The 12,689-nt window shown below is 37.3% G+C and overlaps 1 protein-coding gene across 3 annotated transcripts in view; it reads right to left on the reverse strand.

The window, feature by feature from the left end:
* TMLHE (trimethyllysine hydroxylase, epsilon) overlaps window positions 1–12,689 on the reverse strand; it is a 66,999-nt gene that overhangs the window by 26,640 nt on the left and 27,670 nt on the right. For all 3 annotated transcript variants that reach the window (XM_019716080.3, XM_088795006.1, XM_019716081.3), the window contains 2 exons: window positions 10,963–11,157; window positions 2–178 (listed from right to left, as the gene is read on the reverse strand). In XM_019716080.3, coding sequence (XP_019571639.3) covers window positions 2–178; window positions 10,963–11,143 — 358 coding nt within the window. In that variant the 5' untranslated portion in view covers window positions 11,144–11,157. The remainder of the gene's footprint in view (window position 1; window positions 179–10,962; window positions 11,158–12,689) is intronic.

Raw genomic sequence — 12,689 nt, forward strand, 5'->3', positions numbered from 1 at the left:
CAAGTGAAAAAGAGTGTGGTCTCATCCCGACGAATGGTCTTTGGCTTGATACATAAATCTATGCTGGCAGTGTCCAGGCTGCGCTGGTGAGTCTTAGAGTTGTAGCAAGATGCTGAATGGCAGTGGTCGCGAAGCCAGACGTAATCAAAGCGCATCACGGTGTTTGCATATTGCAGTTCTAGGGGGGGAAATCACATTTGTTTATATTATTTGATTAGTTTATATTGTATAATTTATACAAATTAATGACTATTTAGGAAAACTTAAAAAATATCAGTAGCCAGAAAACTCATCTCAAAAAGTCTACCAAGAAAGAAGCAAGAGCAATGAGGGGAGCACTGGGCTTCTACCAGATATTAAAACGTACTATAGAACTTCTACGATTAAAATAGTGTGGTGTTGCTATAGGAATAGGAAGATAAAACAATGGAAGAATATAAAGTCCAAAAAATACCCGAATTGAAATTTGGTATGTTACAATTGCTGGAGAAAATATGAACTTTTAAATAAATGGTTGGCACAAATAGATAGCCATTTTAAAAATATAAAATAAAATTAATTCTGTACTTCATATTGTCACCAGATCTCTAAAATAAATTCAAACTAGATCAGAGTTCTAAATTTGGAAAATAAAACCATTCAAGTATTTAAGTAACGCAAATACTTAAGTCACCATGAGCTCCATCGGCAGTTCTACCAGGTGGACAGAGGATATTAAGGAAGTCCTTGTACTATTCTTGAAATGTTTCTGTTAGCTTGAAGTTATACCAAAATAAAAAGTTACCAAACATTGACTTTCCTATACACCAGGTTACTCATTTAGAAAAGGTAACTGAAACTGAAATCAAACATACATAGAAACAAAAGCTATAAAATATCTGGAAAGAAACAAAAATGTGCAAGACTGCTATGGAGAAATCTATAAAACTATCCTGAAGGACTTGAAAGAAACCTGAATGGAGAAATGTGCTCCAAGATGGGCAGATTCAATATTGAAAAGATACAAATTCTCCCCCAAATTTATATACCAAATTCCACATATTCCTGGTCCAAATCCCAGTAGAAATGTTCATGTACCGGACAGGCTAATTCAAAAAATCATATTCAGAATTAATAAAGTAACAATTTTGAAAAAGGAGAAGGAAGGAATGGGGGGACTGTCTTACTATGAGGTTGGTGCAGAAGTAATTGCAGTTTTTGCAAATTTTTTTTAACCCTTTAAACCACAATTACTTTTGCACCAACCTATAGATATAAAAAAACATATTACAAAACTATATTCATTTAGAAAGCATGGTATTTGTGTGGAATAGGTGAACAGATCGAGGAAACAGAATAGAGTCCCAAAAGAGACCCACGTGTACGTGGAACTATGGTATATGTTAAAGGTGGCATTTCATAACAATGGAAAAAAGATGGATTACTCAATAACTAGTTTAGGAAAAATGAATACTTGAAAAAATAGATTCTGGCTTATATCATTCAAAACAGTAAATTACTGATAGGTTAAAACATAAAAAATAAAACTATTATATGTTGACAAACTTAAGGTAGAAAAGACCATTTTAATACAACACAAAAAGCCAACAAGATAAATTTGTCTATATGAAAATAATAACCTTTCGTTCTGCAAACAATATAAAAAAGTTAAAAAACAAGTAACAGGAAAAATTTTAAACATAAAATAATTAATACCTAGCATATAGAATAAATCCCTGTGATCATTAAGATAAACACTCAATAGAAAAATGAGTGACGGATATCAATTGGAAAGTCACCAGAAGTGACCAATAAACACATGAATCCCCAGCCTTAGTGGTAATCAGAGAAATGGGTATTAAGATACCATTGTGTGTGTGTGTGTGTGTGTGTGTGTGTGTGTGTGTGTGTGCGCGCGCGCATGTATGTAGTCCTGCATTTTTCTATGGAGTGGATCCAGAACTTTCAACAGAATTTCTATGGGATCTATAACCTAAAAATACTGAAAACCACGCCCTTGGGGTGACAAAAGTGATAACACAGAGATAATCTGGGCTTGGACACACTACAGCCTGTGGGCCATATAGTATATAGCCCATGGCCTGTTTCTGTATGGCTTGGAACATAAGAATGTTTTCTACGTTTTAAAAGGGTTTTAAAACAAAAAATATCATGCAGCTTAGACTGTAGTCATATCCTGCTCAGTGGTTACATCCTGGAAGGAGTCATTTATAAATTTTCATTTGGGGTTAGGTACCTCTCCCCTTTGTTCTTCTGGCACTCTGTATGTTGCCTAAAAGCATTTATCACACTGTCTTATAACTGTCTATGTGTTTGTCTCTGCCACACGACTGTGAACACCTTGAAGATAGGGGATGTGTCGTCTTCATCAATGTATCTTAGCACTTACCACGATGCCTGGATCCTGGTGGGGGCTCATTAAATATTTGCTGAGTAGATCAATGAGTGGTGGTGAGGCTGCCTTATTGTTCACTCTACTACAGGTGACACCATAGAAATGAGAAGGATCTTTTCATCAAAACTATGAGTGATATTCTCCTGCCCTACAGATACCCAGTAATCCTGACTGCCACCTGCTATATCCCATTTTCACCTTATGACTTTCTAGGCACATACAATACGCATATAGGAGTGGAATAACTTGTACTGCTATGTGGCTGGACTCATTTCTTAAGCTGTAAAACATCCCCTCCATTTTGGTCAAGTTGGTATGCTTATTGTCTTTCATTCCATGACTGGAGTTCATGTTTGCCTTTGCACTTGCCATTTTTCTCCTTGAAATCACAAGCTCTTCTAATTAAATGACTATCTTTTCCTTCAAAATCTAGCTAAAACTCCATGTATTCCAGGAAGCTTCCTTGAATAACCCTACATTTTCTTTGAAATTAAGTATTTGGAAGGTATCAACTTAATTTGCATTTGCATATGGTATAAGCTATTTATGCTTCTTATATTTATTTACTCATTTTATGTTTCATGGATACTGCCTCTTACATTAAGGCAGAGACTATGCTTCCATTTCTGGTTTTCTAGAAGTTCTCAGATCTGTATATAACTGACACTAATCACATGTTTATCAATTAGGTCTTGCCAAAATGTCGATACAAAAGAGAAACGGGACTCATCTTGACTCATCTTTCTCATAACCTACATTTAATCAATCACCAAGGTTTGTTGATTGCACCTCCTAAATCTCTGAAATCCATATGACCTCTCCATTTCTACTCATTTCTCCTGCCACATTCAGGCAATCACTGTCTCTAACACTAACAGTGGACCTCTATAAAGAGATTTTTAAAATCTGAGTAGTAAAATCGAACTGTACTTTGGAAAGAATGCTCTAGTTTCTGGATCATCTGGGAGAAAGACAAGTCTGTACTGATCCTGTTACAATAGTTGCCTCCTTGTCCTTTGAAGCTCATGCTGTCCTGTATAACTCTACCCCTCTTCATTAGGCTAATCAAATAGTTCCTGAAACATTCTATAGTTAAATAAGTGAAGATCAGTTTACTGTCTTCCAACTGTCACCCGTCATCCCTTTCCCTGTCATCATTCTTGGCAATTCCATCACCATTAATTGCAATACCTTCATAATTTTCATTTCAAACTCCCTACACTCTGACTACCTCTTGTTCCCTTTCCAGCTCCATTATTCGGGCACTCCTCACTCCAATAATCATTCAATCCCACAAAGAGCTTCAATCCATTGACCATAAGCTCCTTTCATTATCCATCATCTTGTCTCCTTTAATGTCTTCACTTCCCTCCTTATAGAGTCCAGCTTCCATGGTCCATCATTTTAATCGATTCCTCGCAAACACCCTTAACTCCCTCACCCCCCTCTCCCTCTGCCACACTTCCTTGACAAAGCCCCAACTCTGATAAACTCAAGTCCTCACCTCTTCTGTGCCTACAGGCAAGCAGCTGGACATTGCTAGCGAGAAAAAAAAATTAAACTGCATTGGCTACTCTCATTTTAAAATTATCACCAAAAATTGCAAATGAGTATTCAACACTGCCAAACATTCCTTGCATAATTTCCTAGTAAATTCACTCACTCACTCTCCAAGAAGATTATTTCACACTGTCCTCTCCTCAAACTGCCAACACTACCTCTTCCTTCCCAATTTCAACTGATGACCTTGGTTACTTCTTCAAAGAGAACATGGAAGCAATTAGAAGAGAATCTCCACAAACTCATGCCCCCCACCCATCCACTTACCTGCATCTGCGGCCTATAGTCTGCCGTCCTTCCTGTTACTACCGTTGAAATATCTGTGCACTGAACCAAGGCCAACACTTCCATTTATGAATTAGATCCCCTCTCCTCTCCTACTCAGGCACTACACTTCTGAAATTGTTCTATCCTTTTGCATCATCAAAATTTTCCTCCCTATTTGATCATTCTCATCAGCAAACATGTTGTAATATCTCCCATCTTAAAACAATATTCCCCTTCACTCTATAAACCACTCCCACTCCCACCCCACCTCGTTTAAATTCCCTTTCATAGCGAAACTTAAGGCTTTATGTTTTCACTGCCTTCTCCAATTCCCTCTCTTTTAATAAAGTTGTTTGAAGTTTTCGATTTACAGAAAAGTTGCAAACACACAAGTTGCCATATAGCCCTCATCCAGTTTCCCCTATTATTAATGTCTTACATTAGTGTGGTACATTTGTCACAACTAAGAATGAACACTGATACATTATTTATTAGCTAAATCCCATAATTTATTTGAATTTTATTAGTTATCCCCTAATGTCCTTTTTCTATTCCATGATCCCATTCAGGACCCATATTCTATTTAGGCATCATGTCTCCTTAGGTTCCTCTGGGCTGTGACTTTCCTTGTTTTTGATGACCTTGAAAGTTTTGAGAGATACCAGTCAGGCATTTTGTTAGAAATATCCCCTGATTTGGGTTTGTCTGATGCTTTTCTCATGGTTAAAGTGGCGTTACAGGTTTTGGGGAGGCAGCACACAGAAGTGAAGGGCTCGTCTCACCACATCACATCAATGGCACATGCTATCAATATGACTTATCACTGCTAATGTTAACCTTGAATACCTGGTCAATGCAGTGTTTGCTAGGTTTCTCTACTTCAAGTTACTCCGCCCTCCTTCCATATTCTGTTCTTTGGCAGCAAATCACTAAGTGCAGCCTACGTCATAGGACTGGGGAGTTATGATTCACCACCATCATTGGGGGAGGGAGAGCACCTACATAAATTATTTGGAATTCTCCTGTATGGGACATTTGTCTCTACTCTCCCATTTATTTATTTATTCAATCATTTATTTATATAAGCATGGAATCAAGGTAATAATTGTATACTTTGGGTTATAATCCAATACTGCATTATTTTCATGCTCAAATTGTTCCAGCTTTGGCAGTTGGTAACTCTTTTAGTTAGTTCCTGTGTTGCTTTACCATTGCCACATAATTTTTTTTTCTTAGCATTTCCTTCCTTTCTGGCACCACAAGATGCTCTGGGCTCGTCTTGCATTTTCCCTGTCCCAGCCCTGGAGTAAGCCATTCTCCAAGGAGCCCTTGGCTCCTTTTATTGGAGACTGGTATCAGAAACCAAGATTCGGGTGTGCTCATTGCTACTGGGGTGTCATTGCTTCTAGGTCCTCTCAGTGGACAGAACTAGGAAATATAGTAATATTTATGTAAAAACATGTCTATAATTATTTCTGTCTCTAGCCGTCTGTATCTATATTAAGCTAAACATGAGTTTGTACTGATGTCTCCAACTCTGATCCAGTATCACACGATTCATTCTAGCCTTTCCCTCTATGCTTATCTGTAACCACACTCTCTAGTGGTGAGAAATCGGGCTCCCACCATCTGCCATGCTTTATGTGTTCAATTTCAGGACACATATATAGCAGTTTCAGAATTGCAAATCTGTACTCATGTAACAAACAAATTTACCAACTAGAGTACAGTGTTCATGTATAGTTCTTTGTCTGTATCCTTATGGTTTCCAGTCAAAACACCGTTTTACAATGTTACTTATACCAGCACCTACTCCTCTGTTCCCTTCAATGACGTATGTCATATATTTGTAACAGGGTCAGATTCATACATCACAGGCTGCACTCCATCCTAGTCTCTGACTTTCAAGTAGATTTTTAAAAAATTTATGTACAGTAATGTTCACTTTTTGCTCTAAAGTTCTACGGTGCTTTTTCTAATGCACAGAGTCATTGCCACGACACAGCAATACAGATTAGTTCCACCAAAACGCTGGCAACCACTGACTTGTTTTTTGTCCCTATAGTTTTGCTTTTAACAGAATGTCATATGAATGGAATAATACAGTATGTAGCTTTTTATGGTCAGGCTTCTTTCACTTAGCAAAATGCATTGAAGATTCATGCTGTCATTGTGTGAATAGCTCATTCCTTTCTGGTGCCAAATAGCATTCCAGCATATGAATGGGCTACAGTTTATTTATTAATTAACCAATTGAAGGATATCTTGGTAGCTTCCCATTTTTGACAATCATGAATAAAGCTGTTATTCGTGTGTGAGTTTTTGCTGTAGATATAAATTTTATAACTCAGTTGGGTGAATACCTAGGAGTGCAACTGCTGGCAAGCCTACGTCTAATTTTATGAGAAACTGCCACACTGCCCTCCAGGGTGGCCGTGTCATTTCTGCATTATCCCAGCAATAGGAGTTCGTGTTGCTCTGCCTCCTCGCCAGCATTCAGTGTTGTCAGGTTGTTGTGGATTTCAGTCATTCTACTAGATATTTAGTAGTATCTCACTCATTGTGGCTTTCATTTGCATTTACCTAATAAACATTATACTGGGCATCTTGTGCGATGTTTATGTCCCCTTTGGTGAAGTGTCTGTTCATATCTTTCAACCTTTTCAAAAACTGGGTTGTTTTTTGATTAAGTTTTAAGAGGTCTTTAATATATTCTGCATACAATTCTTTTCTCAGATATATGGTTTGCAAATATTTTCTCCAAATCTGGCTGTTCTCTTCATTCTCTTATCAGTCTTTCACAGAGAAAATGTTTTGAATCTTGATAGAGTCTAATTTATCATTTTTTCTTTACAGATTATGATATTTGAAGCTGTATCTAAGAACTTTTTTGCTTAATCCAAGGTAGCAACCATTTTCTCACACAAGTTTTATAGTTTTGCATTTTACATTTAGGCCTATGATCAACTTTGAGTTAATTTTTACACAAAGTCTGAGGTAGGTGTCAAGGTTTTGTTTTGTTTTTGCATATGGACAACCAGTTGTTCCAGCACGATTTGTTGAAAAAAATAATCCTTTCCCCATTGATTTCACTTTGCCCTTTTGTCAAAAACCACTTGACTATATTTGAGTGCATCTGTTTCTGAGCTCTCTATTTTGTTCCACTGACCTATGTGTCTATCCTTTTGCCAGCACTGCCCTGTCTTGATTACTGTAGCTTTATAGTAAGTCCTGAAATCAGGTAATTTGAGTCCTTTGCCTTTTTTTTCCAGAATTGTATTACCTATTCTGCTACCTTTGCCTTCTTAACAATATTAAGTCTTTTAATCCATAACCATGGAATGTCTTTCCAATTATTTATCTCATCAGTGTTTTGGAGTTCTCTCTCTCTCTCTCTCTCTCTCTCTCTCTCTCTCTCTCTCTCTCCCCTTCTGTGTGTGTGTGTGTGTGGCAGGTTTTATATATATAAAATTAACCACAGTACTTTTATATTTTAAAAATTATTTATTTTTTCAGTAACAATTGACATTCAATATTATTTTATATTAGATTTATGTGTAAAGCATATTGGTTACACATTTATAAAATTCACGCACTGATTCCCCTGATAAGTCTAGTACCCACCTAACACCATATATGAGGTCTGACAATTAAGTTTGTGAACTTGTTGCTACGATGTTGCTAACCGTTTTTGATATCAGAGGGATTACTCATTATGAATTTGTACCAAATGGACAAACAGTTAACCAAGCTGACTATTTTGAAATGCTGAAAAGGCTGCATGAAAAGTTAGATGACCTGAACTTTTCACCAACAATTCATGGCTCTTGCATCACAAATGTACCAGCTCACACCACACTGTCTGTGAGGGAGTTTTTAGCCAGTAAACAAATAACTGTATTGGAACACCCTTCCTAATCACCTGATCTGGCCACCAATGACTTCTTTCTGTACCCCAAGATAAAGGAAATATTGAAAGGAAGACATTTTGATGACATTCAGGACATCAAGGGTGATATGACGACAGCTCTGATGGCCATGCCAGGAAAAGAATCCCAAAATTGCTTTGAAGGGTGGACCAGGCACTGACAACAGTGCATAGCTTCCCAAGGGAAGTACTTCCAAGGTGATCCTGGTGATATTCAGCAATGAGGTATGTAGCACTTTTTTTAGGATGAGTTCGCGAACTTAATTGGCAGACCTTGTATAATTACAACATTATTCACTATATTGTCTATGCTGCACTTTACATCCCTGTGACTATTTTGTAATTACTAATTAGTACTTCTTAATCCCTTCACCTTTTCACTCGCCTCCCTAACCCCTCCTCCCATCTGGTGATGATCAGTTTATTCTCTGTATCTATGAGTCTGTTTCTGTTTAGTTAGTTTGTTTATTTTGTTCTTTAGATTCCACATATAAGTGAGATCATATGGTATTTGTCTTTCTCAGTCTGACATTTCACTTAGCATAATGCCCTCTCAGTCCATCCGTGTTGTTGCAAATGGTAAAATTTCAGTCTTTATTATGGCTGAGTAATATTCCATTGTATATATGTACCACCTCTTTTTTTTCCAATCGTCTATTGAGGGGCACTTGGGTTGCTTCCGTATCTTGGCTATTGTGAATAGCGCTGCAGTGAACATAGGGGTGCATATATCTTTTCAAATTAGAGTTTTGGGTTTCTTCGGATAAATACTCAGAAGTGGAATTGATGGATCAAAAGGTAGTTCTATTTTTTTAATTTTTTGAGGAATCTCCATACTGTTTTCCATACTGGCTGCACCAGTTTGCAATCTCACCAACAACACACGAGGGTTCCCTTTTTGCAACATCCTCACCAGCACTTGTTGTTTGTTGATTTATCGATGATAGCCATCCTGATAGGTGTGAGGTGGTATCTCACTGCGGTTTTAATTTGCATTTCTCTGATGATCAGTGATGTTGAGTACCTTTTCATATGTCTATTGGCCATCTGTCTGTCTTCTTTGGAGAAATGTCTATTCAGGTCCTCTGCCCAGTTTTTAATTGGATTGTTTATTTTTTTTGGTGTTGAGTTGTATGAGTTTTTTTTTATAGATTTTGGATATTAACCTCTTATCAGATGTATCATTGGCAAATATATTCTCCCATTCAATAGGTTGTCTTTTTGCTTTGTTGATGGTTTCCTTTGGTGTGCTAAAACTTTTTAGTTTCATGTAGTTCTATTTGTTTATTTTTTCTTTTGTTTCCCTTGCCCAAGGAGATAGATCAGAAAAAAATATTACTAAGAGCAATGTCAGAGAGTTTACTGTCTATGTTTACTTCTAGGAATTTTATGGTTTTGGGTCTTAGATTTAAGCCTTTAATCCATTCTTGAGTTTATTCTTGTATAAGGTGTATAAAGGTGGTCTACTCTCAATGACCATATAGTTGTGGGTTTATTTCTCGGCTCTCTATTCTGTTCCATTGATCTATGTGCCTGTTTTTATGCCAATGCCATGCTGTTTTGATTGCTATAGTCTTGTAGTATAGTTTGATATCAGGCAGCGTGATACCTCCAGTTTTGTTCTTTCTAAAGCTTACTATGGCTATTCAGGGTCTTTTGTAGCTCTATATCAATTTTAACATTATTTGTTCTAGTTCTGTGAAAATACCATTGGTATTTTGATAGGGATTGCATTGAATCTATAGATTGCTTTGGGTAGCACAGACATTTTAAAGATGTTAAGTCTTCCTATCCATGAGCATGGTAAATGCTTCCATTTATTTATATCTTCTTCAGTTCCTTTCTCCAGTGTCTTCTACTTTCCTGAGTATAGGTCTTTTACAGTGGGCCTATGTCTTAGGAATGTGGCCTTCACAATTGTTGTCCCTTTGTAGGGTGTTGTGGTTTGAACTGTATTCCCCAAATAGATATGTTGAAGTCATAACTCCTAGTACATGTGAGTGAGACCTTATTTGGAAATAGGGTCTTTGAAGATAAGCAAGATAAGATGAGGTCATACTGGATTAGGGCGGGCCCTAAACCCAACAATCGGTGTCCTTATAGTGAGAGAGATAGTTGAAGACACACAGGAGACCCAGGGAAGGAAGCCATGTGATGATGGAGACAGAGAGTGGAGTGATGTTGCCACAGGCCAAGGAACACCAAGGATTGTTGGTAACCACCAGAGTCTAGAAGAGGCAAGAAGACCTCTCCTAGAGTCTTTGGAGGGAACATGACCTGGCCAATGCCTTGATTCCTGACTTCTAGCGTCTAGAACTGCGAGAGAATAATTTATGTTTTTTTAAGCCACCTGGTTTGTGATAATTTGTTATGGCCTTGCTAGGAAACTAATACACAGAGGTAAAGCTTTTTCCCGCTCTTTCACCTAATACCTTCTCTAGCTGTAACATTCCCAGTACACCTCTCCCCTGTACACTGAGGCTTTCTTTTCTTTCTTATTTTTCCTTATATGAGGCAGGGAGACAAAGTGGGGTTGGAGCAGGGCAGTGTTCCCTTCCCCTAGATGGGATGAGATTTTCATTGTTGGCCTGGGTTATTTTTGTCTTTCTTTCAACCTGTAGGATAATCTTGGAAATAAATGGCTAGAGGTCCTCACAACTCCACAGAAAGTATTTTCAGCTCACGTAAAAAGTATCAGTTATTGCAGAACAATTGGAATATACTTAACACTACTGAACTGTACATGTAAAAAATGGTTAAGATGTCAAATTTTACGTGTTTTTTATCACAATTAAAACTAAAGGTCTCTTACCAAAATGGTCTTCATGTTGCTGCCAAGCACAGTTCAGAGACTTAGAGGCTGTATGGTGCCAATGGACCGTTAATGGAAGTAAGCTTTTGAAGTGGGGCTGTTGAAGGGTCCAATGTGTAACTCTTCTCCTCAGTAGGTCCTGGATCCTTCTTTGTAGGTAGGACAACCTGTGGCACCACATCCTAGAAAATTCAACTATAAGAAGAGAGAGTTAGTAACAATATAAAATAACGTTAATGAGGCCAAAGGAATAACACTACAGAAAAAAATGTAAAAAAATAGACTTAATTACCTCAACTACAAAGGATTAAACAAAGAAGAAATTCTGAAAAGCTAAGCATAAGTGCGCTATCACCAGTACTTCCACTTTCTTACCAGCCATCTTATTTTATGCCTTGCAATATTGCTTCTACTCGACTAACTGAAGCATTCCTTAAAAATTCCCTAAATTTAAACTTCCAACCACATATAAGGATTGGTTTTCAAGTTTTATCCTTCTGGGCCTCTTCTCTTGTGACAGTATTGATCACCCTTGCACTGACTCCTTGACATGTTCTTTTCTACTGATTATGTGTGATTGTAGGCAAGTTATTTAAACTTTCAGTGACTCCATTTCCTGTTTTGTAAAATAAGGACAATAATAATACTCATCTCATGGATTTAGTGTGAGGACTAAAGTACTTACAACTATGTCTGTCCCATAGTAAGCCCTATCTATGTCAGCTGCTATCGTCATCATCATCATCATCATCATCATCATCATCATCATCATCATCATCATGGTTATTGTTAGAAATACACTGTATCTGTTGGTAAAAGCATCTTGATAAATCTCCTTGGAGTTGGTAACTCCTGAGTGTCATGGTTTCAGAAAGAGTAATAAAATGACTTCATTTGTATAGGACCTTAAAAAGAATTAATTTATCCTGTGGCAGAAGAGGGAAATAGACATGCAACTACAGAGAAGCTGAATGGTACTTGATGTGAACCTTCTCAATAACCCGTTAAGGTCACTAAACCCACAAAACGCTTATTTTCAGTGGATGTGTACATGTGTGTGTGTGGGGGAGGGTGTAAGGTGATGCCAGGTCTAAATTTCATGTTGATGTAGGATGAAACCAATCACATACACAGAGGCCATAGCTAAAGACATACTAGAATTTGCTGATGATTTATGGAAGTTTCTGAAATAACAGGTTAGAAAATCAAGACAAAAAGGCAAACTTATTGAGATTTTTACAGGTAGGGGTAAGGAGCAGAGCATAGAGAAGCGTCTGCTGATATCTGGATTACATTTATTTTCTCCACTGTTTCTTGTTTCCCATCCTCCTACCTACAGGTACTGTGTAAGACAGAGGCTGGCAAATTATGGCCCATGCCTATTTTTATATGACCTAGAAGCTAACAATTGAGTTTGCATTTAAAGGGTTGTAAACAAACAAATAAACAGAAGAATATAAGACCAAGACCATATGTGGCCTCCAAAGTCTACAGTATTTTCTATCTGGCACTTCAAAGAAAAAAAAAATTCAAACCCTGATCTAATGCTCAATTCTTAATCAAATACTCTTCTTCAAAGAAAAAAAAATTTCAAACCCTGATCTAATGCTCGATTCTTAATCAAATACTCTTCTTCCTTTATATGGGATTACTCCCCCCCCCAAAAAAAACACTCTTAAACAAATATGTGAATTCATTTCTTCATTATTTTACCCAACGAGTATTAC

Source organism: Rhinolophus sinicus, chromosome 18 (genome assembly GCF_057876585.1).
Source record: "Rhinolophus sinicus isolate RSI-liver-muscle chromosome 18, RSI-T2T, whole genome shotgun sequence".
NCBI lineage: Eukaryota > Metazoa > Chordata > Mammalia > Chiroptera > Rhinolophidae > Rhinolophus > Rhinolophus sinicus.